We start from the raw sequence: 26,539 nt of genomic DNA, 5'->3' as shown, positions 1-26,539 counted from the left end.
ATAGGTAACAAACAATAATTCACTGTTCATCACAAAGGTATGGAAAGTGAGTTGAAGATCATTTGGTAAATGTAGGCTGACCGATAAACCATGCTTGTGAGGAAACAGAAAACCTCTACTTCAGCTGTCATTGTTAGTCAGATTAGGGGTAGGAAATCTCAGGCTCAGGGGCCTGTGCAGCCCTCCAGGCCTTTCCATCTGGTCCACAGAACCCTACCAGGTCATGCCCCATCCATAGGCCACACCTCTCCCCAGCCCTGTTCCACGTCCTCTTCCACTGCTTTTCCTTCGCTGAAAGACTATGTCCCTGACCTTTGACAATGCCTGTTGGTGAGACTGGGGCATAAAGACCTCTGACAATGTAGCTGACTGTACAAAGGTAAAAGTCTCACCTGTCGGGCAGCATACTTTTGTCTCCAACCCTGCACATCTCTGGCATACAGGAGCTCCCAACCCCCCTGGGCTACTATACACTTAAAACTATTTACTCACTATGCCAGTTTGGCTACTTGAATTTGTCCTTTGCTTGAGTTTCTTCTAATTGCAAACTATGTGACTGCTTTTCATCTAACAGTACTTGCATTATGAAATGTTGCCATTAAAACCAAGGAGACTCTTTGCTTTCCTGCGTATGGAACCTAATTCTCCTCTAGAAACTTAAAGCATCTCTTAGGGACTAAGAAGGAAATTGTGGTTTAGCCACTGTGAGACCAGCAATATTTTACCTTTCATTCGGCACTGGGGAGATGCTACTCCTTCCCTCTTGCTTCTGTGGTTATTCTCCCTCACTTGGTCCCCTCCCTTTTCTTTCTCCCCAAACTCACCTCCATTCCTTCCCATTTTCTGCCTCCCGGAACCCACCTTCATAAGATCCATCCATGATGCTAACACTGTTATCAGGAACTAGAAATGGCGACTCCTCAAAGACCGCCCTGACCTGTGGAAATGAAAAAACTAGGTTATGCATGGATGAGTGGATGTCATAACTTTCCTCCCGTACAAAAAACAGCGGGAGGTAAATCAAGGTGAGCACAAGTCAAACGCTTTCACCCAGCATTCAGGTATAAAACAGGAATTTATTGAAACACAGTGACAGCAGATGTAGGATCTACAAGTGCCTCTCACAAGACTGGTATGGTATTTTTAAAAAAATCAAGGCAAAACCGCACATAGGCAAGCACTGAAAAGAGCTTGTTACATATGCCCCCAACTTTTACACAATAAGCCAACCCCCTTGCAATACAACCTAAAGTTACCTCAGAGAGTAAAGCTTGGGCTTTATGCTCTGCTAACAGCCTCAGACCAGCCGTGGCTTTCAGGACTACTGGGGTCTTATTCCAGTGACTGGGCGGTACAGCTTCTTTAGCCATGTCCAACAATTGTCTGACTGTTTCTGCTCCCTAAAGTTGGAGAGAAATCCAAGACACAAACGTTGGTAAGTTCGCTCTCGCCTATAACTAAGTTGCAGGTACATGCAATTGCATTTACTCACATTTGTCCCTTCCACACACCCCCCAAGTTCCTCTTGCCCCACCCTCTTACCTCTTCTGCTATCCTAGATTGTAAGCTCCTGTCCAGCTCCCCATTCTTAAACTGTGTCAAGCGCCATGTCTACTGATGGTGCTGTACAGAAAAACATCTACTTCTCACCTGCCTCATCATCCTCCTCGCCTTCCCATTATGTTTTCTTTTTCTTCTTCATGTTATATAAACTGAATTTAGAATGAGTGGGGAGGAAGAGAGCCAAATTGTCACAAAAGCCATCAGAATGTCTTACCTTCCCAGGCTGATCAGCATAGGCGGAGAGTCCTGGCTTGACTGATTCAAAGATTTCGCCTTCTAACTCTGCAGGTTTTTCTGCAAAAATCAAGCCAAACAACTTTTATAATAGTTGATCTTCTCAAATGTGTGCATATCTATCAAAAGGAATTTACTGATTTCACAGGACATCAATCTAACACACCATTATTTCTTTCACACAGAAAATGTTCTAGTATGGGCCACTGTGGCTTTGGTTTTCAAAATGCAGCCAAACTGACAAATTCAGTATACTTTTGGGAAAGGACATTCTGGGCCCTGCAAATCCACATGTAAAAAGAATTACTGGGGCAACAAGTGAGCACAAAATTAGTTGAAACGTGACAAAGCAAGCTGATCTGGATAAAGCCAAGCAATCAAAATAAGGAGCTGGAAAATTTATCTAACATGTCCTAAGGCAGGGGTCAGCAAACATTTTCAGCAGGGGCCGGTCCACTGTCCCTCAGACCTTGTGGGGGGCCCAACTATATTTTGAAGAAAAGAGAGAAAAAAGAACGAATTCCTATGGCCCACAAATAACCCAGAGATGCATTTTAAATAAAAGGACACATTCTACTCATGTAAAAACACGCTGATTCCCGGACCATTGGCGGGTGGGATTTAGAAGGTGATTGGGCTGGATCCGGCCCCCGGGCTTTAGTTTTCCTACCCAGGTCCTAAGGTGATCCTTCCCAATTCCCTCCCCCCACTCATCCATTTATTGAAACAAGGCCACCTTCTAAGTTACAAAACATCTTCCCCTCCCTGCCTAGAGTAACTTTTAGAAAACATATTTGTTTTGTTTGACAGTTATCTGATAATCTCCTAACAATTCACTGTAGAAGTGAAAATACGTCTCATACCACTATCAAGTTCCCACCTTTCTGACACTCACTCAGTTACAGACAACATTTCAGACCAAAATCCCCTGCTGTTTTCTGTGATAAAGCCACTTTAAATTGAACACCCTCTCGAAAGAAGCATGACTAAGCAGTACAACTGAACCACAATGAACTTTATCTAGGAAGAGAAGCAAACATGTACAAACTGATCAAAGGTTAAAGAAAACAAGACAGAAACTCTGAGAATAAAGGCTTATGAAGCATTAAGAAACTCCAGAGCTCAGAATAAAGTTTCAATGGCTGGTCACAGTAGTACTCAAGCTAGTTCTCCAACTTTTAGAGGATGAGTAAGATCACTGGTATCAGAATTAGCAAAAGCATACAATATATTCACAATCTAAGGTCCCCACGGCATAGGCTTAGAACCTTCTCATGTCATCTTACCTGGGCTTCTCTGTACAAAGGTGTAAATGTGAATCCGTGTCCCTGTGCTTCCTGCATCAAACATAATGCCATATAACGTGTCCATGCTGGTGTTTGCAGGGCACACTTTGGAAGGGAAGAGGTCTTGAAACCACAGCTCTGGGCCGTGGTGAGAAACTAGGCAGTAAATGGAGGAAAGCGCAAACATAGCAATGACTGCAGCCCAGGAAAGTACCATTGTGCTTGGGAGCCTTGGACAGCCGCTGTACAAATCAGGATTTCCAGAGTTGTAGAAGTTCCTGCAGCAGAGTTATTAACCAAGAGCATAATTAGTCACACCAAACCTCTTACACACAGGAGACTTTCAACATCCTAAAAAGCCACGCCAACCACAGCTCATGCTACAAACGCACTTCAAGAATCTGATTCTCACCATTAGGGGCTGCATCTTTTGAGTCTACGGAACAGTTCAAGATGCATTCTAATGTTCCAGACAATTTCATAAAAATGCAAGCTATGCTCCTCCTCCCTCACAGAGCATCTGGTTGAACAGCTTCAGGATAATGTTGAAACTGTGCCAAATGCCAAATTAAGCCATTGACACGAATCTATTCAATTCAGCTAAGCTGTGTTCAGGCCAAGACTTCTGTGTCCTCACTAAAACACTGGCAGGCTTGGGCAGACAAAGAACACAAATGTCATTCAAAACGACAGACAATGGGAATCTCATCTTCTCCTGATGGCAGCGGCTTAAAAATCAGGGAGGGTAAAACACACAACTCCACTACGGTTATGTACAGTTATTAGAGAGGCAGAATGGGAGGAGTATTAGAATTTGATGCAGTTTTCTTTCCTTGTACTCAAATTTATCTTTCAGTATATTTTTTTTGGTTTGTGTATTAACTTTTACTTTCAAATCAGATGCAAATTGTTTTTAGACCAATGTTCCCGACCAATGCTGTGTCTGATTATAGCACAAAAGAACCTCACAAGAACCCAGAAAGTAGAGAACATATAAGGCTTTCCCCAAAGATGAATTCTGATAGGTTGCTACCAGTCATACTAAATCTCCCAGATTATCCAGCAATGGAGGGGTGGGGAGACGAGAGTGATCCAGCCATGTTCTAGGAAAAATGAGCTTTAGTTTTACTTTTCCAAAGCTTAGAGGACACCATAGAACTCTTATGAGGTAATTTTGAAATACAAGAGCTAGCTTAATAACCGTGCAGTCTAACATATGGAAGTCTTTAAGGAGAAATTCCAGAGGAATACTATTTTCAGCTCATGAAACAAAATGTCAAAGAACAGAAATAAAATTTATTTGGGAAAGCGGGGAGGAAGAAGAAAAAGAGGAATGCAATGCATCACACAGAGACTTTCAAACAAAAAAATTAAAAAGTCAATCTAATGTAGCCAATTGCATTTTACCTATTTGAGTAGAGTGCTGAGTTTTAGAGCCTATGCAGAACTTGTCAAAAAGAAGTTCAGGGAAAATGCAAGTCCTTACAGAGCATCTGATGATGTGGACTCTGGCCCACAGAAACTATGTCAAAATAAATGTGTTAGTTGTTAAGGTGCCACAAGACTTTTGGTTGATTTTGTCCATACTTAGCTGTGACATGCTCTTATTTCTAAAAAGCCTCAAATTACTTTATGCATCAGCTTTTCAGCATAGTACATCACCTCACTATTTGCACACCCAGTCTACTAATTATATCTGTCCACCCACATGTGGTTAGAACTTGGCATCTGAATCCATTATCACTGGACTTGTCACCTTCTCCTGCTTCTACCCTTATGCCTGTTTCAATTTGCTGCCCCTCCCGCTCAGAAACCTCATTTGCCCTCTGCCTTTTTTTTTATTTCCTTATCATTCCATAGCTCCACACTCACATTTTGATCCCTCAACTTTATGACTAGTTACAAAACCTAAAATGAATCTTTAAACTTCTCTCCCTCAGCAGCTATGTCGTTTTCCATCGAGATTCAAATCAGTATGTTTTGTTCCAAGAACAGGAGAAAGTATTCTTGGAGAGAAATCCCATAATAAAGTCCCCTTTTAACATAAAATTAGGGCTAAGGACAAGTTTGCTGAAAACTTCTCCATACGCAGCATAAGAATATCATTCTAGGCTATAAAGGTAAAGGTAAAGGTACCCCTGCCCGTACGGGCCAGTCTTGACAGACTCTAGGGTTGTGCGCCCATCTCACTCAAGAGGCCGAGGGCCAGCGCTGTCCGGAGACACTTCCGGGTCACGTGACCAGCGTGACGAAGCTGCATCTGGCGAGCCAGAGCCGCACACGGAACGCCGTTTACCTTCCCGCTGGTAAGCGGTCCCTATTTATCTACTTTCACCCGGGGGTGCTTTCGAACTGCTAGGTTGGCAGGCGCTGGGACCGAGCAACGGAAGCACACCCCGCCGCAGGGATTCGAACCGCCGACCTTTCGATCGGCAAGCCCTAGGCGCTGAGGCTTTTACCCACAGCGCCACCCGCGTCCCATTCTAGGCTATACTTTGCCATAACAAAATGGCAAAAAGAATTGGTCTAACAATCTGAAACCTAAACTTTCATTTTCCAATGAACATCCCAAGCCACATGAACCCAGAATTTATATTAAAAAGACAGTTTCAGCAACTTAGGAGCAGATTGATTGTTTAAATCAAATTCCAACCAAGTTTTAAATGCAGTAGCAAACAAATGAAATCCTTTATTCAACTTTACCAATAACCAACACCGTTTTGAGAGAATATCCATTAACATCCCTGTTAAGTGAACTGTTATTTTGCACCACCAGTAGTTTCCCCATTCAAATATAAAGCTTGGGATGTTGAAATAATAACATAGATTGCTATCATAGAACTGGAGGCATAATAGTGAATAAACTTGTTCTGCACTAGCAGAACAAGCCCAAAAAGGAAATAAAAATGCAAAATCGTGCTAGCCAGTATTTATTAAAAACTTGGGTATTTTTCTAATAAATACCCACCTGCTCTACTTTGCATTTTCCTCCTTGTTAAAGGCATAATAACTAAAGTAGTCAGATGCATAATACAGCTTAATGTTAAGCAAGTCTTGATAGAAGCTTAGGTCTCATTCATGTTGTAACCAAGACTAGATTTAGAACTCACAGTTCAAGTTTTCTTACCAACTACTGAGCCTGCTAATAAGCATGGAATTTGGCATTTGGAAGAGGAATCCTAAGCACATTTACTGAGATGTTTACTTCCCTCCAGTGAATATCTAAGCCCGCAATCCTATATTCACTTACCTGGGAGTAAGTCACATTGAACTCAATGCAGCTTACTTCTCAGTAGACTTGTACAGGACTGTCTGTAAAACGTTACACCATTGAGTTGCATTTGTGGCGCTGCAGAGGGGTTATTTTGTACTTGTTTTTTTTCGGATGTTGAGTGATAGGCCAAGCTTTTTGTAAGCTTCTACAAAGATATTTAGGATGGTTTGGCTACGAGTGATCGCCAAAGAAGAAGAAAGTCTGTAAAAATCTCTCACTGCAAAAATCAAAAGGAGAAGCTCCTGTACTATATAATACCACAGAGCAAGTGTGGTGTAGTCAACAGAATGCTAATCTAGGAAGACCTAGATTAAAATATCTGCATAGCCATTATAATAATCAGTAGTTGAACTTGGGCTCAACACTCTTTGTGCCGAACTGATTTCACAAGCCACTGTGACATAATTGATTATGGTTCCACCAAACACCTAATTTATTCTTGCAACTACCCTGTGAAGTGCCACTCTGTGCACTTCAAAGGAAGGCAGGATAATTACCGTACTTTTCTGTGTATAAGACTAGGTTTTTTTTTACTTTAAAATAAGATTAAAAATCTGGGGGTGTCTTATACACAGATAGTGCATACGCCCATTTTCTAAACTGGGGTCCGCAAAAGTAGGGGGCGTATTATACATGGGGCAGTCTTATACATGGAAAAATATGTTATGTAATATATGAAGCAATATTGAATGGTATTTGGAAATTGTAGCTCATTCATTACTTGCCATCATACTAGGCTAGTACCCCTACACAGATAAACAATAGTCCAATTGATGAGCAAATCACATATAAGCTTCGTGTACTTTGTGTTCTTAGCTGTCAAGCTGCAGTGGATTTCATAATAGATTTAGAACATGTGATGCTGAAATCTTAGTATAATCTGTATAAATGGCTCAGGGCTGAGCAACAATGGTTAGAAAGCAATTAGGTTGCGTTGGAGTCCTTAGAAATCTGGGAACAATGAATCCAGCTGCACTTATACAGTGTACCTTTGTTATACCACCTTTCTTACTTCTTTCAAATCCCTCCACAAAACCCATCTTTTCCATAAAGCCTTTAGCACAATCTCCAATTACTACAAACCCAAAGAATGTGTAACTGAAATAAATACAGAGTCTTCCCCTGCTTACTCCTGCCTGTACTTCCCTCCATTTTATCTGTGGTCAATTGCTTAGAATGTAAGCCCCCTCAGGGATGGATAGGACCGGTTATCTTGTATTTGTAAAGCGCCGTGCACATTAATTACATTACAGTATATACAAAGAAACATAATATTGCATCTCTTAGTTTTTATTTGATGGCAATCATGACAACTATATATTCAATCCAAGACCTGAAATTTAGGCAGTTTCTTTCAATCCCAAAGTCCCCCTCCCCACAAAGCAATTTAACTAGCCAAGCAACTACATCTTCACTCACCTATTCCTCGGCTTTATTTGCAAGTGCAACTAAAAATGCTCAGCTATTAAGCAAGCAGAAGTTACATGTTAAAGTTCAAGCCAACCAGCTTCTGTGAACCTAGGTTTATCATTTATCTAAGGCAAACAAGAAAATATGCCTTGGTTGTGTGTGTTTTTCTGCCCCAGGAAAGTTCAAGGGGCATATTTCAGTAGGGCAAAAGCTCCAATAAAAATCATTGCTGAATTAGAAAATAATTTACAAGATGAATGTTCATTGCAAAAGAAGGAGGGGGTGGGGGTGGGGTGGGGAGGAGGCACAAAGTCAATTCATGAACAGGGGAAAACAAAGAGCTATTTTTGACTCATCTTCTTATGCCACTCTGTGCTGATCGGAGCGGGCACTGCCACAGCGCAGCAATAGATGATGCGACTGCTTGAAATGCGCTTTATCACAGCACCCCTAGAATACCACACCTCGATTTCAGGAGGCACTGGCATAACTAGAATTGGAGAATGAAAGCAACACTCTTTCCAAGACTTAACCCATTGAGCAAACCAATTTTGTAAGTAGTGAAATGACACGTTCAGCTGATGCTTGGAAACAACTATGTATTTCCTCGGGCAAAGTGGCTTTTCTTTGTTTGTATGCAACAGATTGAAACGGGAGGCATGGTCTCTCCGAGTCGAGAAGCTCCGGATTCCTACGGAAAGACGCGTGTCGGGTGTGCACGCATCCTTGTGTATCGCTCGAAACTCCGCCGGAGTATCGACAGGGCAAATGCTGCCGAAGCAGGAGAGACCAGAGCCGGGAAGGCCGGGGCAGGGGGAGCTCTCCAGGGCTGGGCCCGCGCGCGACCCTGAGCCGGCGGGGAAAGAACTTCCACGCACTGCCCCGTCCAGACCTCTCCACTCACCGCCTTGTCAGAGCCCTCAACCTTCCACATCTCGCCGGTGCCGCGTGTCACGTCAACACACCGCGCGCGACGTCTCTCCTTCTCGTGCGCGCGCGCCATCGTCCTCATCTTCCCGCGACGCCCGGTTGCCGTAGCAACGGGCCGCCGCGAGGGAAAACACCGGCGTGGCTTCTAGGGGGAAACATGAAGGGGAAAGGGAAGGCGAAAGCGGCGAAAGGAGGGAAGTAGGTAGCTAGGGAGACGGGGACGGGCGGACGGGCTGGCGCTGGGACCCACCTCTCCGGGCAAATCTGGCGGGTGGGGGCGAGAGTCGCCCGGGCCCCCTTGACCCTTCTATGGCGCGGTGTCGCTCGCTTCCCTCAGGGGGAAGAAGGGCGGCCCCGGCGGCAGCGGCAAGAAGGTTGACGTGAAGGCCCTGAAGGAGGAGTCGGAGGCCGACAGGGCTAAAGCTGCGGCGTCGCTATGGGAGGCCAGGCTGGAGGTGACCGAGGTCTCCCGCAAGGAGTACCGCGCCGCCGCCCGCCGCCTCGCGCAGAACAACGAGGAGCTGGAGCGGCAGCAGCGGCGGCTGGAGAGGGACACGGTGGACGTGATGGGCTACCTCAAGAGGCAGGACATGGAGAAGGAAGATCTGGTAGGTGCGGAACAGCAGGCGAACTTCCTCCTCCTTTTGCAGAATTGCTACCCCTTAACGCTGAAGGCTACGATCTTTCCAGCCTGTCGAGCTAATTCAGAATAATCTGTCTAGTTCCACGGTTTTTATACACAGATGCAGTGCTCTCTTTTTCTAAAAACATGTTTAGGGGTGCTCTCACTTTCCTACTCATTGAAATACTGTCCCTCAATGAGGCCAAACTTAGATGCACAAAATGTTTAGGGGTATGCATCCCCCTGCGTCCTCCCAGAAAAAAGCACTGTATACGTGTGTATACACACAAAACCCCCACAACCAAAATAAAAATAAAAATGAAGGAACTGATTGCTGTTGTATTCATTAGGCAATCTTAAAACTGGTGTGGGAAACTTTTAACCCTCCAGATGTTGCCTTTTTAGCCCTAGCAAGAGTGGCCAAAGGCTGGGAGCTGTAGTTCAGGAACATCTGGAGCACCAGAGGTTCCCCACACCTGTCATATGGCATGTACTTTCAGAATGGAGACGTGACATAGAATTTCAGAGCAATCGCCACTGCTACGCTTTTTAAGGGGAAAAACAACCTAGATGAGGAGGAAAGTGTTTCTCCTCAACACTGTTTAGATTTTCTTTCTTTGCAACAGATAGTGTTTGCGTGTCAAAACCCCTCCCCCAGAAAGAAAGACACAGGACACGATGTTTAAGTTTAATGGGCATGAAATGGCCACAACTTTATTGATTAGAGAATTGAAGGTATTGGCCCTAGGCATTGGCTCCTATCCGCTACCCGGCATGATGTCCGGGAAGGGTTAACACTAACCGTGGGAGGCCCCCGTTGGAGTACGCCAACTAGGATCCCACGTGTGTCACCGCTTGGGGCGTGCCGGGGGCCCTTACCTAGGTAGGTTTCGGACAAGACAACGCCCCTCGGAGTCCTGTACCGGACTACCCCATTTCCTGGGGGAAGGTGATGGCGTTCCTTCCCCCCCATCCATTTGCATAACAACTGAACCCCCAGCCAATGCCTAACCGCCAATACAGGGAAAGTTGTGACGCTTTGCTACGAGGTAGGCGAAAAAACCAACTGGCGGAAGATCGCCAACTTGGAAAAATTCCTACCAGGCCCCTTGCGGCGACCAACCGAAGTCCATAGCAAGGTCGTGACTACCTACGGCTACCTAAGCGTCTAAGGGTGGGTGGGATGGGAAAACCTCTCAGCTGGTCGGGAGTAAAGAGGGGGGACCCTGGGCGTGCCCGGCTTAAATACCTTAAGCCACGCCTCCCCCCGGCCCGCCGATAGGCGGGCAGGGTCGCGAGCCCGCCCAGGGATTCCCCCAACTCTCGCGGGGGCCAAGGTTAGCCCCCGCGCTTGGGAGGGAGGGGCTAGACCGCAACACCCTCTCCTCCCCCTAGTCGGAAATGGCCTTGCCAAAACTATTATCCTTTCATTTTCCATTGGTCTTCAAAATCAATAGTACAAAAGTACTAATATGGAGTGTCATTCAGTCTGTATAGTTTGGCTTTCCTTTACAATTTAGCAGCCTACTTATTCAGCCCACTGACTGTAAGACTTTCACAGCAAATACCCTATCTACTGTAGCACTTTTGCAAAGAAAGATATAGAGAACAAAGTATGAAATAATCACCCTCATATAACTAACATGCTTAAATCTAATTAATGTGTGGAGGGACCAAAACTATAAAGGTGTCATGTCAGGCTTAGCTAGGTCACACACCCTCACCCTGGGAAAGCTCTTTGTTCTTCCATTCCACCATCTGGGTGTATCTGAAGAAGTGTGCATGCACACGAAAGCTCATACCAAGAACTAACTTAGTTGGTCTTTAAGGTGCTACTGGAAGGAATTTTTTTTTTGTTCATTCCACCATGTGAGCCCTGAACTGGATTTTTCCAATCCATAAAATGATTGATTTCCCCCCTCATTTTCTTTTTTTAATATGTAGATTGAGAAGCTAAAGCTGCAGTTGATTGAGGTGAAGCAAAAAGCCAAAGAAGAGAACGATGAACTGGTGAATGGACATGTCTTTTGATTCTGTTGGTACAATGGGACACTGAAAACCAGACTAAACACATTTTGGGTTGTACCTGACAATAGATAAGTTGCACAAGACTGTTTTACAGTAAATATATTTAATCTTCTAATCTCTAGTGGTTCTACTCTTTAAGTCATGACTAAGTCTTTAACTAGGGCTGCCATACGTTTGGGCTCTGAAAATGGCATCTGGGTGGATTTTTGCCGAAGCGTCAAAATGTCTGGGAAAACCTGGACGTATGGCAAGTAGAGGTTTCTTTTAAAAAAAGAAATGCTTTAAAAATCATTTTAAAAGTCTAAAAACATAATTGGGGTGTGGGTGTGTTCCTAACAATTTTGTCCCCCCTCTCCTCCCCTCCCCCCAAGAAGAAAAAACTCAACAACGTTGTCCGGATTTTCACTTTTGGGAGTATGGCAATCCTACCTTAACTGTTTTTGGGGGGCAGGATTTGCCAGAAAAAATTGGAAAACTAAGTCCAAAGTATGTTAATACTCAACCTCATGGCAATACACCCCTACCTGCGATTAAGTTCCATTCAACTCAATGACTAAATAAGCATGCCTAGAGTCAGAGATAGAGTTCTCATCAACATTTGGCTTATGCAACTGGAGGTAGAACTGACTTGGAATTGTTATACTATTATTGGTTCTAAAAAGTCATCATTTAAAGCTTCATTTTGTTAAGTTATTTTAGTTCTTTATTGGTAGCTCTTCCCTAGTGATGCTCTTTAATGTGAATTGTTTTTAAACATGCTACACATCAAGCTGATCCTAATGCAATATGCTCATTTTTCAGAATTTAAAAAAAAAGATTTTTGCCATACCTGTGTCTCTTACCAAAAAGCCTTTGTCCAGGAATTTGCAGAATTGGAGCAGCATCTAACTATCACCAACTAGGGAGGGGAGGGGGAGAACTCAGGGAAAGCATGTTGCAGGTGGGGTGAGCAATGGTCATTTTTCTCTGTTTCCTCCCATGGTAATCAGTGGGACAATCAGAACTTAAGCCAGTTTGTGTCCTCACATAGATTTCCTCCATGTTCATGGATATGAGTGTGCAATTACAAACACTGATAGTATGCTTCTCCTCCACGCCCTACCCTTTCCTCTGCCACTCTACCTCTGGGATTTTGCTGGTGTAATTTTTCAACTGATGTGGTGTTCCATCAGTGTAACAACAGGGTTCTGGCAGTGGATAGCTTGTTCTGCCTCTGCAGGTTCAATTCCACCAGTGGAAAAGGAGTTCTTCCACTTCCAAAGGCCATTCGGCCAGCAGATACCTAGGGTAGGATTGCACCATTAGTTTTTTTCTTTTATATTGCTAAAAGTTTCTAATTTGCAGGTACAATATTACACCAAACAGTTGGAGGAGATGGAGGAAAAATTCAACAAGAAGGCCAAAGAAATTGGCCTAATTCAAGTTGAGCTGAAAATGATAATGGATTTTCGCAAAAAGAAAGCTCTTTTGGAAAAACAACTTGAAGATGTAAGTTTATTATTAGCATCTATTCTGCTAAGTGTTAGAAGTGCATTTGGTGATCTCTAGACTGCCATGCTGAAGTGCAGCTATGCTGGACTGCCAAAGTGTAATTTGGAAAAATGAAATGAAGTTTTGAGAGACAGGCTCAGAAGTTACTAGAACGAGACAGAACGTTTTTTTCTTGGATTTTTGTCAGAAAATCAAGCGTTTACATTTGCAGTTTGATGACCTTTTAGCAATTTATTCAGCTTATCATATATAATGTGATGTACACTTCAACTGAGATATTTTCAAGATTTGTGTGTAGCAGATTTTGGATTATATACTCTGACGAAGATGAAAAGCTATGTCAAAATGTGAGAAGGTATGCAAGGCCTGTGCTTTCAGCATTGCTCACAAAGTAAGTGTTACCTGCAGTGCTTTTTTCAGGGTGTACTTTGAAGGGGAAGCAGTACTGGCCCCTCTTTTGTTGTTGTTAAAAAGTGTGGTACTTATTGTAACAACTTCACGGTGAGTACTGGCAACTATTTTTCTAGAAGAAAAGCATTGGTTACCTGATATGCAAACTTGCAAAAATGTGAAAAAGTGAGTTGGTAAATTTTCAGGTAACAGATGGTGAAAGCACAGTGAGTTTCAAGGCATGCAATATGGACATATGAGAAAAATGTGTGGCATAGTGTGAGATACCGCTCTAGAGAGTTTTGTTTAAATTGTCATTTAGATGGTTAAAATAATAATTAAATATTTCTTAAAATCCTAGCTCAATGAAATCATGGAAATCACAGAAAAAGAACATCAGGAAACAATCTGCATGTTGGAGAAAAAGTTCCTTGAAGAAAAGGTATAGTGTTGGGGCAGTAGTACATATGTTGTTTCAGCATGCACAGTCCTTGCGATAATGCACAGGATGTCTGCTTCAATCCACCAGTTCAAACAGCTTTGAGGCAGCAATATGGGGCTTGCAGTCTATGTGTATGGAATGAAGAAATATGAAGTACTGTACTGATCCAGATTCCAGATTTGCAATATTTTGCCTGTTCTGTTGTCTTCCCCCAACCTGAAATAATAAATAAGGAAATAGGTACCGATTTTAAGGAAAAGTTATGGATCTCTGCCATTCTGCTTCTGTCTGTTTTGAACCTCAACCTTCAAATGCAACCTTTTGTCATTTTCTATAACACAGAAGTGGCGAACACTTCCTTCACATACTTTTGAAATGTGAATGCCGCTTTATGCCTGGTTTTCATTGCAAAATATCTGTTTATGCTTCTTTCAGCAACGACTTGAAAGAGAAGCAGAGAAGAAGATTTATATGCTAGCCGAAAGGGCTCACCATGAAGCCATTATGTAAGCCTTACCGTACTTGATTTCTCTGTTCTTTAACCATTGTGAAGATGCTAAAGTACGGTAATTCCTAGGATATCCACATGGGTGCTTTGTTTCTGATAAGTAAATATGATGCTGGACCCAAAGCAGCCTTAACACACCCATGAATGCTGTCTCCATCTGTTTGTTTTGTATCTACAGCTTGTGCACTGTGACCTATTGTGATTAATACAGGAAATTTGTGATTCCAACTGCTGAATAGTCTTTACCCTTATTCAGGCAGTTGGACGCTGCTGGAAAAGCTGTTTTTTCAGAGAATGTTCGTCTTCATGAGGCTCTTGGATACCACATGAAGGAAACAGAAGAGTTACAAAAAGCCAAGCAAAAACTGGAGGAGAAAAATGCCTTTCTCTTGCAGGAGAAGGTTAAGTTTATGACTTCTTACCTTTTTCATTCTCCTATACATAAGATCCCTTGAAATTCATTTTGTGCATGTTTCATTAGAGCTAGCACCTCCCCATATCTGTGTCAAAATCACTTAACATTTGGTGGTATATTGGGAAGCTAAAGCTCCTGTTCTGTTCTGTAATGAAAAGGCTTCTAACACCAATTCACATGTTACAGTGGTGCCTCGCAAGACGAAAAGAATCCGTTCCGCGATTCTCTTCATCTAGCGGTTTTTTCGTCTTGCGAAGCAACCCTATTAGCGGCTTAGCGGCTTAGCGGCTATTAAAGGCTTAGCGGCTTAGCTGCTAAAAGACTATTAGCGGCTTAGCGGCTTAGAAAAAGGGGGGGAGCGAGAGAAAAAATGCAAGACTTGCAAGACATTTTCATCTTGCAAAGCAAGCCCATAGGGAAAATCGTCTTGCGAAGCAGCTCAAAAACGGAAAACCCTTTCGTCTAGCGGGTTTTCCGTCTTGCGAGGCATTCGTCTTGCGGGGCACCACTGTACTTGCATGTAGGGCACTCGTGTTGAAACAGGGGCAGGGCTGATGACTTGTTCCCAGGCTAGTCTTTATCTAGCCTTTATCTGCATTCAAAGCAATGCAAACATGGGAGCAGCTGCTGTTACACCTACATGTGGCACCTAGATGTCAATAGTACATCTGGTTGTGTAAGTGTCCTGATCACGTGGATCCTTGTATTTGAACAGCAGCTTGTGCGTATGGAATCATTTTCAGATACCATTCAACATGTGGACATTGGTTATGCAGCCTGGGGATGTAATTTCAGGGGTGGGGTCATGTTGTGGGCCTTGAGCATGCAAATGCCTTACACACCAGTAATGCATGAATAGGTGTCCACTGAAGACCATATTCTATATTTTCTCCTTCGGTATTTTGAGATTTTGGGATATATTCAGTGGGTGGGATTTACCTAAGCAGCTCAACCCACTTGCGACTGGGCTCCCTCTTCCCAACCCTCCCAAATTGGCTCTGAGCTGGCGGACAGGAGAACCCCAGAACAGGGCATGGGGGAGGCAGGATCGTTCCATCTGGCAGGCTGCTGCTTGTGCAGACTGAATGATAGAAGAAGCACAGCATTGAATTCCACCCATTATGGATTATTATAGTCATATATCAGAGCCAGAATAGTTTTAAAATTAGTCCAAATCCCATCACTATTGTGAAAGTTCTAGATTTAAACATAAATTAGTCATTCCAATTGAACATTGTCCGTTTCAACTACCTGTGGCTAACCTGAAACCTATAGTAGTTTTGCTCCAGAATACAAATATGCACTAGTTTTGCATATTAACTGGAAGAGAAAGCTTATGTTAAGTTTGTTTTTATCAGATTGAGCATGGGTTGAAGGGAGAGAATGTGTGTGCAAGCTGCTCAGCAGTGGACTCTTTAATCTGCCTATCTGAGATTGGTGAATTTGCAAGCAGGACAAATTTTAATCTAGTCTGTAATCCATTGAAGTTTTCAATTTTGTTTATAACCGTTTCAAGAATTTTAATTGTTTGAAAGCTTTGATAATCAAAAAACAGCTTTCAAACAGTATTACCTTGCAAGTAATTTTATTTATTTATTTTTAAAGGAAACCAATGAATTGTTAGTTCAGGAAAAGATACGGCAAATTACTCAGCAGAAAGCCCTGATCCAGGACCTGCAAAACAAGGTGAAAAAACTGGAAGAAGCTGTTTATCATATGACCCGAGAATTTAAAACTGAAGTTGAAAGTACCCAACAGAAGGCTTTGATGCAGAACCAGGCAGGCCAGACAGAAATTGCAAAGCTGCAGCAGCTGCTGGAAATGAAGGAACGAGAGATGAGCAGAGTGAAGAAACTGGCCAGAAATATCCTGGACCAAAGGACTGAGGTGGAGAAGTTCTTCTTAGATGCTCTGGAGCAGGTGAAACAGGAGATCATAACCAGCAGAAAGTGCTACAAGCAGGTGGCTCAAGATGCATATCAGAGAAAAATGATGGCAGCATATGCAGGGAAAGATGAATACCCTAAAATCAGAACCTTTAACAACAATGAGCACAGCACAAATAGTGTACAAATGGACCTTCTGGAAGCAGAGAAATGGTACATGTGGTAGAACTGTAGAAGTTTTCTTTCTGGTGGCCCTGGCTGCCAGGAACAGAAAGTGTGTAAAAATCCCTGTGAAATAGCACACCTCAATTTAGACTGTCTTCGGATAGGGCCGGGTTAGGGAACCTTTTTTAGCCTGAGACACATTTCTTTCTTGGCCACCTTCCGGGACCACATGCCAGTAGTGAGTGGAGCCAAAGGTAAAGTGGGTGGAGTGACAAATGAAAATTTTACTTTTGTACAATAAGCTAGTTTCTTCACACACCCTCCCTATCCTGTATTCTGGCAAGCAAAATGCACTGTCAGAATTTAAGGGCACATTCCATCCTGGCCAAAATACCCAAGGAGAGGCATTGCCTGGAGAGAAACCTGGAAGCCAGATAGAGAAGCTTACTGCAGCACAAGAGTAAGGAGACAGAGCCATATAATTGTAGAGTTGAAAGGGATCTAACGGGTCATCTAATCTAACCCTGTATAATGCTGGAAACACAACTAAGGAATCCCTGACAGGTAGCCATCCTTTCCCTGTTTAAAAGTCTCCAATGAAGGAGAGTCCATCACCTTCTCAGGTAGTCAATTCCATTGTCAAAACAGCTCTTAATGTCATGATGCTAAATCTCTATTGTGCTTAGGCACCACCGGTTCAGACCATATAAGCAGATATGTGAAGTTAGGACTTCTTTCTCCAGTGTGTATCACTTTACGTGGTGCTTAAATTGCATATGCCATTTTAATGTCTGTTTAGGAATAACCTATTAGAGTTCCTCACAATCCCTTTGTCCTGTTTGTTTTTGCCAACCTGAATGACTGGATGTCACCCCAACTCCAAATCATGATATTCAAGTTTAAAAAGGACTGCTTCCAATGCAGATCCCTGAAGGACTCTGCTTCTTCCATCTCTCCATTTGAAGAACTGTCCGTTTATTCCTCTTCTCTGCTTCCTGTTTTATTTCCAGCAGTTACTGATCTGTAAGAGGACCTGTCCTCTTATCTCATGACTGTTAAACTTACCAAAAAGTCTTTGACAAGGTACTTTATCAAAAGCTTTTTGAAAGTCCAAGCACACTGTGTCTACTGGATCACCCCTATTCACATGCTTCTAGATGCTCTCAAAGAGCTCTGAATCTTCTTGAGCAAGGCTTGTTCTTCTGTATACTATAATGTTATTTTTAATACCTTTTCCACCAGTTTTCCTGGAACAGATGTTCAGCTAACCTGCCTGTAATTTCCTGGATCCCTTCTTAAACATTGGTGTTACATTGACCACTTTCCAGTCCTCAAACACAGATACAGTACCAGTCTTAAGGACAAACTCCATATTTTTGTTACAAGATCAGCAATTTGAGGTCTTTAAGAACTCTTAGTTGGATGCCATCTGGATCAGGTGATCATTTTTATTTTGTCCATAATACCTTTGTCTCTTGTCACCACCATTTGCCTTAGTCCCTCAGAGTCCTTTCCTGAGAAAGTTAGTTCAGGTGCAAGTGCTTGCCTTACATCTTCCGCAGCAAAAGTTTTTCTTTGATTTCCCTTTCTTCCATCTGCACACTTTGACACCCTTGTAGTCTAAAGGTCCAGCTGTTCCCTAGCTAGCTTCTACTTTTAATTTACATACTTTTTATTGTTGGCTGTAAATGCATTTTAAATTTTATTTATTTGGGGACATTTCTTGCCATCTGCTTGCTTTTTATTTTTTTTGGCTGAAGTTTGTTTTCCTTTTTTTCTCATTTGGCCCATTTCCCCCCTGAAATATTCCTTCTTGAATCTAATAGCTTCCTTGAAGTTGCTCCTTAATTGCAGTGGAATCATCTTGGCATAAGAAGCATAGAATTGTGGAGTTGGAAGGCACCCTGAGGGTCATCAAGTCCCAGCCCCCTGCAATGCTGAAATCTCAACACATGGCCCCCCATCTAATTTGAAACCATACCGGACCTTCCTTCATTTTTCAAACGTGCTAGCAGTTTTATGGTTGCACCTCCAGGAGAACCTTGGTGGTGTCTTTCCTGATCTAAGCTGCTATTATTGAGGTTTTGGATGATCCTAAAACATTCTGGGAAGATTTGACTTTCCTGACTTTCCCTTTCAAATTCCTTTTTAACAGTCCCCTAATTTTTTAGAAGCTTCTTTTTGAAGTCAAATGTGATGCGTTGGACTTTGGCAATTGTTCATTTACACATATATTGGATTCATTAGCGGCACAATGACTGTTCCCAATCACACCAGTTCTTGGATGCCCCTTAAGATTAAGTCCAGGGTCACTTCCTCCTCCTTCAGTTCAGTGACCAACTGATCTAGGACACAGTCATTTATGGTATATATTTGTAGATTTATGCTCGTAAGGTACTGATTTCTTGATTTTATCTTTTTTTCTGTAGGACAAATATTCAGAAAGGAAAACTGGACATTTCTGATTTGACCTGGGAGCAGAAGGAGAGTGTGCTGAGGCTACTCTTTGCAAAAATGAATGGCCTTAAACAACGGTAAAGTCCAGTCTGTTACAGTGAGCAAGGGCTATAGAATCCTTAGGGCTCACCCACTTGGTAGCTGCCCATTTCACAGTTCAGCACTTGTTCGCCAAACGGAAACCCTTGAGAAACGGTCCACAAAAAGAATCATGCTCAAAGTGACTTATAACAAAAGTCAACATCATAGGAACAATTTCATAACATAATGAAACAACATAATAGCAAAATATAACAAATGAAACACAACATTTCATATAATAACATGGCATCAACAAAAATTTTGCAGTAGCAAAAAAAACACACAAAAAAAACCCAAAAACAAGAGAGCTTGATAGTTTCTGCTTGGTCCTAGAAATACCCCTCTCACGAGATTGCTCATAGTTCCTTTCCTGCAGCAGGGCTTCCGAAGGGTAGTTGGAAACACTCCTCTGGTGGTGTTGGGGGAGGAAGTGTTGAAACTGGAACTTTCACTAGCTAAACCAGTTTTTTTGGAAGGAGAGGTTTGCAGAAAGTAAATACCATATTTTGCTTTTGATTGAATTAGAACCACTAGGCCTGAGACTGAGAAATTCTAGCTGCCCTGCTTTCCTAGCATAGTCAGAACAAAAAAGAGACGTTAACTCCTGCAAGCGGAAGATGGAAGCTTCTGCAAGTCCTGCCTCCACTGTTGAAAAGGATGGATGCTACTGGATGTCATCCTCTGTATTAGAGCAAGAATGCAAATAGGAAAGAGTAGCTTGGAAAAATATTTCTGTGTTCCTTTTTCTTGTACAGGTCCTAACTAGCTAATGGGGGAAATGGGTATCCAGACTTTATTAAGAAGTACTAAAATTTAAAATGGCAGAATTATGAAGTATTTTCTCTAGTTTTGAAAATTTAAGCAGTGATCTGAATCCCACTTATCTGGCAATAAGAAGCAGTGAGCTCCATTGAATTCAGTGGGACCGACTTCTGAGTAGACATGGTTAGGCTCACAGCCTTAGTTACTAGCGCATTCTGACACATAGTATTGAAATAAAGTGCAAACTAACTTACTATTCAGGAGGAGAAAATGGAACAGAAGTTCAGGTGTGTAGATTCATTGCAGAGTCAATGATTTCCCCAAAGTTTTGCAGGGTCACAGAATAGCATTGACTCTGGGAGTTCTGGGCAGAGGAGAGACAAAATGCTTGATAACAGATCAGCAGTGTCTGCTTTCTTTTCATCCAACTCTCATCACAAGGAATATTACAGAAATGGGAACTGAACTGATTATTTTTGCTGTCATTTCTGTTTTATAGGAAATACGGTCACGCTTTGGTTCCCATAACTCCAGACACAATGAATTTAGCAGAACCAAAGAACGCTGGGTAAGAGAATTTGCATTTATCTAGTGACTTAGTAGTTCTTTTTGTAGCACTGTCCCACTTTCCGGAAAGGGCAATGGTAGCTAGTACTTGCATGGGCGATTCCCATGTTACCCTGCCAGCATGGGAAGATCTATGCTGCCAGTGTTATGTAAGACAGACTAGGTCCAACCGAAAGCCACAGAAAAAAGGTAGGAGATAGAATGCTTGTATTACTACATCTTCACTTTCTATCCTTTTGGATATATGTGATGGAATTAGCATTATATTTTCCAGCATGTTGTAGCTAGTTGTTCTGCATGTCTGACTCCTTCATTGAGTTTGATATCAACAGACACAAGGCAACACTCTTCCAGCAATTTACACAGTGAAAGAAAGGTAGATATGGAAAGTGGCCACAAAGGAAGAAAAAAGCAGGGTTGCTGAGAGATGGAGATGTAGACTCTAATTAGAGAAAAAAGAGACTGAGAGGTCCAGTAGGATGCAGAGAGACGTGTGGAGGAGGGAGGGAGGGTAACAGATGGGGATGCAGAGGCATTGGGAGTATAGAAAGAAACAGACATGACTCTGTCTTGAGAGAAGATAGAATGCTATGAGGTGGAAATAGGAAAGGAGGGTAAAAGACTATAACAAGGGAAATACCATATTTTTCGTCCCATAGGATGCTCCGTCCCATAGGACGCACCTAGTTTTTTTGGGGGGAAATAAAGGGGGGGGGGGAAATTCCCTTTATTTCCCCCCCAAAAGCAGATCGGGGAAACCGAACCAGGTCGAGGAACAGCGGGATGGCGGCGCTGCGCCTCCCTGCTGTCCCCCGAGCTTGTGGGGCTGGCCGATGTCTGCCCGGCGCGAGGGGCGCTTTGCTTCAGGGCGCCTATCCGCAGTGTGGGGAGCCCTGCGGGGAACTCCTGCAGGGCTCCCCACGCTGCAGATGTATGCCCGGCGCAAGGGGTGCTCTGCTTCAGGGCGCCCCGCCCGCCGGGCGGCAGGCTGCTATCCGCAGCATGGGGAGCCCTGCGGGGAACTCCTGCAGGGTTCCCCACGCTGCAGATGTATGCCCGGCGCGAGGGGCGCTCTGCTTCAGGGCGCCTCGCCCGCCGGGCGGCAGGCTGCTATCTGCAGCCTAGACATCCCTGTGGGACTTCCCGCAGAGCTGCCTAGGCTGCGGATGTGTTCCCGAAGCGCCGGGAGCTCTGCTTTCAGCGCGCCTGGCGCTCCGGGAATTGGGCTACTATCCGCAGCCTAGACAGCCCTGCGGGAACTCCTGCAGGGCTGCCTAGGCTGCGGATTTGTTCCTGAAGCCTGGAGAGCGAGAGGGGTCGGTGCGCACCGACCCCTCTCGCTCTCCAAGCTTCAGTGAAAGCCTGCATTAGCCCCATAGGACGCACCCAGATTTCCCCTTCGTTTTTGGAGGGGAAAAAGTGTGTCCTATAGGGCGAAAAATACGGTAATAAGAAATGCTTTCCCCCCATTGAACAGAATACCATTTATAATAAAAATGCAGACTGTCTTTAGAATGCGGCAGCTAGACTGGTCACTGGGAGTGGCTGCCGAGACCACATAACACCAGTCTTGAAAGACCTCCATTGGCTCCCAGTACGTTTCCGAGCACAGTTGGTTGTTGGAATGTTAGTGCTGACCTTTAAAGCCCTATACGGCCTCGGTCCAGTATACCTGAAGGAGCGTCTCCACCCCCATCGTTCAGCCTGGACACTGAGGTCCCGGGGGCCTTCTGCCGGTTCCCTTGCTGTGAGAAGCCAAGTTACAGGGAACCAGGCAGAGGGCCTTCTCGGTAGTGGCACCCGCCTTGTGGAGTGCCCTCCCACCAGATGTCAAAAACAACTACCAGACTTTTAGAAGACATCTGAAGGCAGCCCTGTTTAGGGAAGCTTTTAATGTTTGATGGACTATTGTATTTTAATATTTTTTTGGAAGCCACCCAGAGTGGCTGGGGAAATCCAGCCAAATGGGCAGGGTATAAATGATAAATAATAATAATAATTATTATTATTACTATTGAGTCATGCAGCTCTATAAACATTTAGAAAGAAAGAAAAATAGCTCAGGGCTACTTTATCCCCCACATCTATGCTCTGTTCCAGAACATGGCATTTTAAAGGCACTGTATACACTCTTTTTTTTCTCTTACACACTGAGAAACACTTTTTCCCTTGCAGGGGAACTGGGTTTATTATCTGTTTTCAAAGTGGCCTACTTATCACCTCTTTGTTGACTTGCATGGGGTTTGAGGAAGTCCAGCAACTGATTTTCCTTCTCCATGATGTTTGTGCAGCTATTAGGCTACCATTATTAGATCACGGCAAGTGCCACAACTTGGTCTTGATATTCTCGTCCCTTCAGAGAAAGGATTGGGGGGGAAGCAGCTAGAGCCAGGCTCCCACTTCTGTGCCCTAAACAGCTCAACCACCAAGCTGTTTTTAGGACATTGAGGAGGACATGTACCATGGGAGCAACCCTGGAAAATCAGAAAATCCTCAATCTCAAGTTCCTTGGGGAAAGGTAGCAGACCCAATTAACACCTAAATTTGCAAGGTTTGAGGAAATCTCCTTGTAACCCCTCAACACAATGGGAACTCTTTGGAGTTCCAGCTAACAGCTGGCCTAAGGTAGACGGCTGCAAAATAGGTTGAAAATGGAGACAAGGGCACAGTGCCTCCAATGTGCATGGCTGAGGCCATTGCCCACAGGAGGACATCCTTAGTATGGGCCAGGACCTTTGTTGTCAACTATCTAGGACATGGGTTGGCAAACTAAGGCCTGGGGGCTGGATCGAGCCCAATTGCCTTCTCCATCAGGCCCACGGACGGTCTGGGAATCAGCATGTTTTTACATGAGTAGAATGTGTCCTTTAATTTAAAATGCATCTCTGGGTTATTTGTGGGGCCTGCCTGGTGTTTTTACATGAGTAGAATGTGTGTGTCAGGGGTTCAGGAGCAGAGGGACAGGAAAGGGAGGAATTAGAGACCGAGGGAGAGGAATCCGAGGGAGAGGTCAGCGATGATAGCCGTCCGAGGTCTCTAAGTCTCTCCAGCGAATCAGAGGATTCACAGAAAGGGGCTCCCGTGGTCAGAGCTAGGGGGTTGCCAGAGGGAACACCTCAGGAAGGAGGGGCCAGAGGGGACTCAGAAAGCAGCAGTTGGAAATCGGGACCAGCTTCCCCACCGGAGAGCAGTAAGGGGGAGGAGTCCCAAGGATCGGCAGCAGGCAGCTTTCCGTCAGCGGAAGGACAGGAGTCAGGGTTAGCCACGCCTGCATCAGAGAGCGAGGAAACGGTCAAAAGGAAGGTCAGAGGCAGCGCGCGCGCGCCAAGTTCAAATGTGCAAGAGGGTGGCGCAATGAGCAGCCCGGATAGGGAGCCAGGTCCCAAAGCCCGCCGAAGAGAGGGGGAAGAGTCCGAGGGGTCCGCCTCCGAGGCGTCCAGGAAGGAAGGCACCCCGGGGGGTAGTAGGACCCAGAGGCGGAAGGAGAAACGTAGAAGGTGGAGTAAGGCTAGAGTCTTAAACTGGTGTACAGGGGGCGGAGACTCAGACGAGGCTTCGCTGGTCTAGGGTCTAGACGTAGAGACGCACGCTAGGGCTTGAAAATGGAAACTAAACTTCAATAAAGACTTTTGTACAGTTCTACTGGCTAGCGTTGGTCCTCTGTGAGCTGGGACCGGGAGGCAGTCTCTGACAGTGTGCTTTTATTTAAAATGCATCTCTGGGTTATTTCTGGGGCATAGGAATTTGTTCATTATTATTTTTTTCAAAATATAGTCCGGCCCCCCACAAGGCCTGGGGGACAGTGGACCAGCCCCCTGCTGAAAAAGTTTGCTGACCCCTGATCTAGGATCACCCCCACAAAGATCTAAACACAGCAGAACAGTTTTCTGTGCAGGAGAGACAGTTCTATTAGGGGAAACATCCCTAAAAGTGTGGGTGTGTTTGGGCCTATAGCCTAAATGTGAAAAGGGGTTAAATTTGCTGCTGAAATCTTGAGTACAACTGAGATGGAAAGTGTAATATACAGAGGGCAATTGTTAGGCTTATCTGGACGAATGTATGTGCTAATGGTGACCTTTTCTTACTGTCTTTCCATTACAGCACTGATGATACAATTCCTGTCTATGCTTTCATCACTCAGCAGGCACCACTATCGGAGTCACCTCGTAAAGGATCATCCCTTCCAGATATTCAGGTTATACCACCACAATCCAACTAAGATGGCTGCTAATCAAGAAAAATATATAATGAAAGCCACCTTTCTTCATGGGCTCCAGGTCTATCAGGCAAATAATGCTGCAGTGATGAAATTCAAATGTTTTCTATACATTTCAATTTACTACTTCAATTATTCTTTCAAGGCAACGACTTTCTTTTTAAAAAATTCACTAATGCTTTCTTGCAAGATGGAATCCTATTTCTTGGTAACATTTGTTTCATTTTAAAGTCTTTGTACTGTATAACTGTATTCTGAAATAAAAAATGAGGGCATTTTGTTCACAGCCCTTTTTGATAAGGTGAAACTTTCTGATTTTTGCCTTAATTCAATACAAAGTTTTAGCTTGCTGAAGTCAATGGGTTCAAGGGGATTTGTGCTATTAGATTGTTTTCCTGAAGAAAATCAGAAGAATTCTGAATTTAATAGCCATTTATTCATGATTAACACCAATGTAAGACACAACATACAGAGTATTAATCAATTCAATTATTCATTACCATTTTCAGTTTAAGCGCTTGCTGGTTACAAAAGGCAGAATATCAAATGAGTCCAATTTGTTTCATTAGACAACTTAAAAAATCACTGCATGGTTTCAAAGTGGAAGAAAGGACTTTGAGCAAGTTTTTTTTATGCCACTAACATCCCTATGAAGCCAGATAGTTTATCCCTCCCCATCCCATGACTGCATCACTCACAGCTAACCTATGCAGATCACACGCTGTGCAGTTCAAGATGTCATCTCAAGTTGTATGTACTCCCACTATACAGGACTGCCTTTAAATAGCCCTAGAACCTACAATTCTCCTTTGCACTAGTGCAATGGGAAGTAATATCCCCCTGAAAGCTAGACTGATAGAACCAATTGCGTCGTTATGAAGGCTTATTATTTTTGACACCATGATGGTCTAGCAGCCCCAGAAGCAAAGATCACACATGTTTTGGTTCCAAAAATATTTAGTGCATAAATAACGTATAGGCACATTGCTGTGTTAAGGTAGAAAATCTGTCCGCTTTAAAGCAGCTTGCATGCTGCTTCCATGCATCATGGGAACTAAAGTTCCCACTGGTAAGGTTTCACTGTCTCTTTGCAACAGCTATTTCCTATGTGTGAGATTCTTGGAGACTACTTATTAAAGTTGAGTACCTACACATTTACTTCTCAGTCTGTAATGAGTAAATCTGTTTCTCTGAAGTATCCAAAGTTTATTGCGGGGGAAAGCTGAATTAGATTCTGACAGCAGGGCATACCAGCTGTGAACAGAGAAACAGCATTAACTGCAGCAATTGATTCTTAAAAACTAACATCCCATGAAAAATAGAGTCTGGGTTCTCAGCACTGGGTTGCATGAGTGGGACAAAAGAAGCTGATTTTGTCTGTTTACACACAACAGATTATTTTCTCTAGAATTAAAGAAAATACCTTGGGTTAGCCAGTATGTAGATGAAAAAATCTAAATTTTGTGTTAAAGGGCCCTGGCCAATTTGATTTTAAATGCGGAGCCTGAAATGAAGCAATCTTTGTTATTTCTAGGGCAACAATGGCAACAGGGAATATCCAAGAGCAGCTTGCATCAGTGGGTGAAGAATACTTTCAGCAGCATCTTGAGCAAATTTAACAAGGTGCTTTAGTTCCCCATGGTTGGCATAACGACGGCAGGCTTGGCATCAGTAGCATCTTCCTCCTTCCACTGAGAAGTGATTGTCTTCAGCTGTGTGTAGAAATGTACCCCCTGAAAGAGACAAAGAGTCAGATGTTCATATCAGTTTGTGCTGCAGAGTCGCTGGTTTTAGTTTTAACCATAAGGCTGC

At 43.6% G+C, this 26,539-nt stretch overlaps 3 protein-coding genes across 8 annotated transcripts in view; 1 reads left to right on the top strand and 2 right to left on the bottom strand.

Annotated features, from left to right (window-relative positions):
* ENTPD5 (ectonucleoside triphosphate diphosphohydrolase 5 (inactive)) overlaps nucleotides 1-9,071 on the bottom strand; it is a 19,064-nt gene extending 9,993 nt beyond the window's left edge. For 2 of the 4 annotated variants that reach the window (XR_013392173.1, XM_028720034.2), the window contains exons 1-5: nucleotides 8,672-8,786; nucleotides 3,084-3,361; nucleotides 1,778-1,857; nucleotides 1,257-1,400; nucleotides 862-937 (exon numbers count right to left, since the gene is read on the bottom strand). Coding sequence is in view for 3 of the 4 variants with exons in the window: in XM_028720034.2 (XP_028575867.2) it covers nucleotides 862-937; nucleotides 1,257-1,400; nucleotides 1,778-1,857; nucleotides 3,084-3,300 (517 nt within the window). In the remaining variant the exon portion in view is untranslated. Of the gene's footprint in view, nucleotides 1-861; nucleotides 938-1,256; nucleotides 1,401-1,777; nucleotides 1,858-3,083; nucleotides 3,362-4,490; nucleotides 4,627-8,671; nucleotides 8,787-8,947 lie in introns of those variants that run through there. The other 2 variants (XM_028720037.2, XM_077925668.1) reach the window with 2 other exon arrangements.
* The window catches only part of BBOF1 (basal body orientation factor 1), a 20,212-nt gene continuing 1,804 nt past the window's right edge, over nucleotides 8,132-26,539 (top strand). The window contains exons 1-11 of one of the 3 annotated variants that reach the window (XM_077925649.1): nucleotides 8,133-8,320; nucleotides 9,035-9,305; nucleotides 11,264-11,329; nucleotides 12,692-12,835; nucleotides 13,590-13,670; nucleotides 14,106-14,176; nucleotides 14,435-14,579; nucleotides 16,199-16,692; nucleotides 19,074-19,178; nucleotides 20,444-20,512; nucleotides 24,613-24,706. In XM_077925649.1, the coding sequence (XP_077781775.1) occupies nucleotides 8,271-8,320; nucleotides 9,035-9,305; nucleotides 11,264-11,329; nucleotides 12,692-12,835; nucleotides 13,590-13,670; nucleotides 14,106-14,176; nucleotides 14,435-14,579; nucleotides 16,199-16,692; nucleotides 19,074-19,178; nucleotides 20,444-20,512; nucleotides 24,613-24,706 (1,590 nt within the window). In that variant the 5' untranslated portion in view covers nucleotides 8,133-8,270. Of the gene's footprint in view, nucleotides 8,321-8,765; nucleotides 8,896-9,034; nucleotides 9,306-11,263; nucleotides 11,330-12,691; nucleotides 12,836-13,589; nucleotides 13,671-14,105; nucleotides 14,177-14,434; nucleotides 14,580-16,198; nucleotides 16,693-17,886; nucleotides 18,083-19,073; nucleotides 19,179-20,443; nucleotides 20,513-24,612; nucleotides 24,707-26,539 lie in introns of those variants that run through there. The other 2 variants (XM_028719992.2, XR_013392172.1) reach the window with 2 other exon arrangements.
* ALDH6A1 (aldehyde dehydrogenase 6 family member A1) overlaps nucleotides 25,142-26,539 on the bottom strand; it is a 13,850-nt gene continuing 12,452 nt past the window's right edge. Inside the window, exon 12 of the mRNA XM_028719979.2 lies at nucleotides 25,142-26,460. Within this exon, the coding sequence (XP_028575812.1) occupies nucleotides 26,356-26,460 (105 nt within the window). The 3' untranslated portion in view covers nucleotides 25,142-26,355. The remainder of the gene's footprint in view (nucleotides 26,461-26,539) is intronic.

This window comes from Podarcis muralis, chromosome 1, assembly GCF_964188315.1.
Source record: "Podarcis muralis chromosome 1, rPodMur119.hap1.1, whole genome shotgun sequence".
Lineage (NCBI taxonomy): Eukaryota > Metazoa > Chordata > Lepidosauria > Squamata > Lacertidae > Podarcis > Podarcis muralis.
Note: the sequence above shows the minus strand (reverse complement) of the source record. Positions and strands in the feature narration are given on the sequence as shown.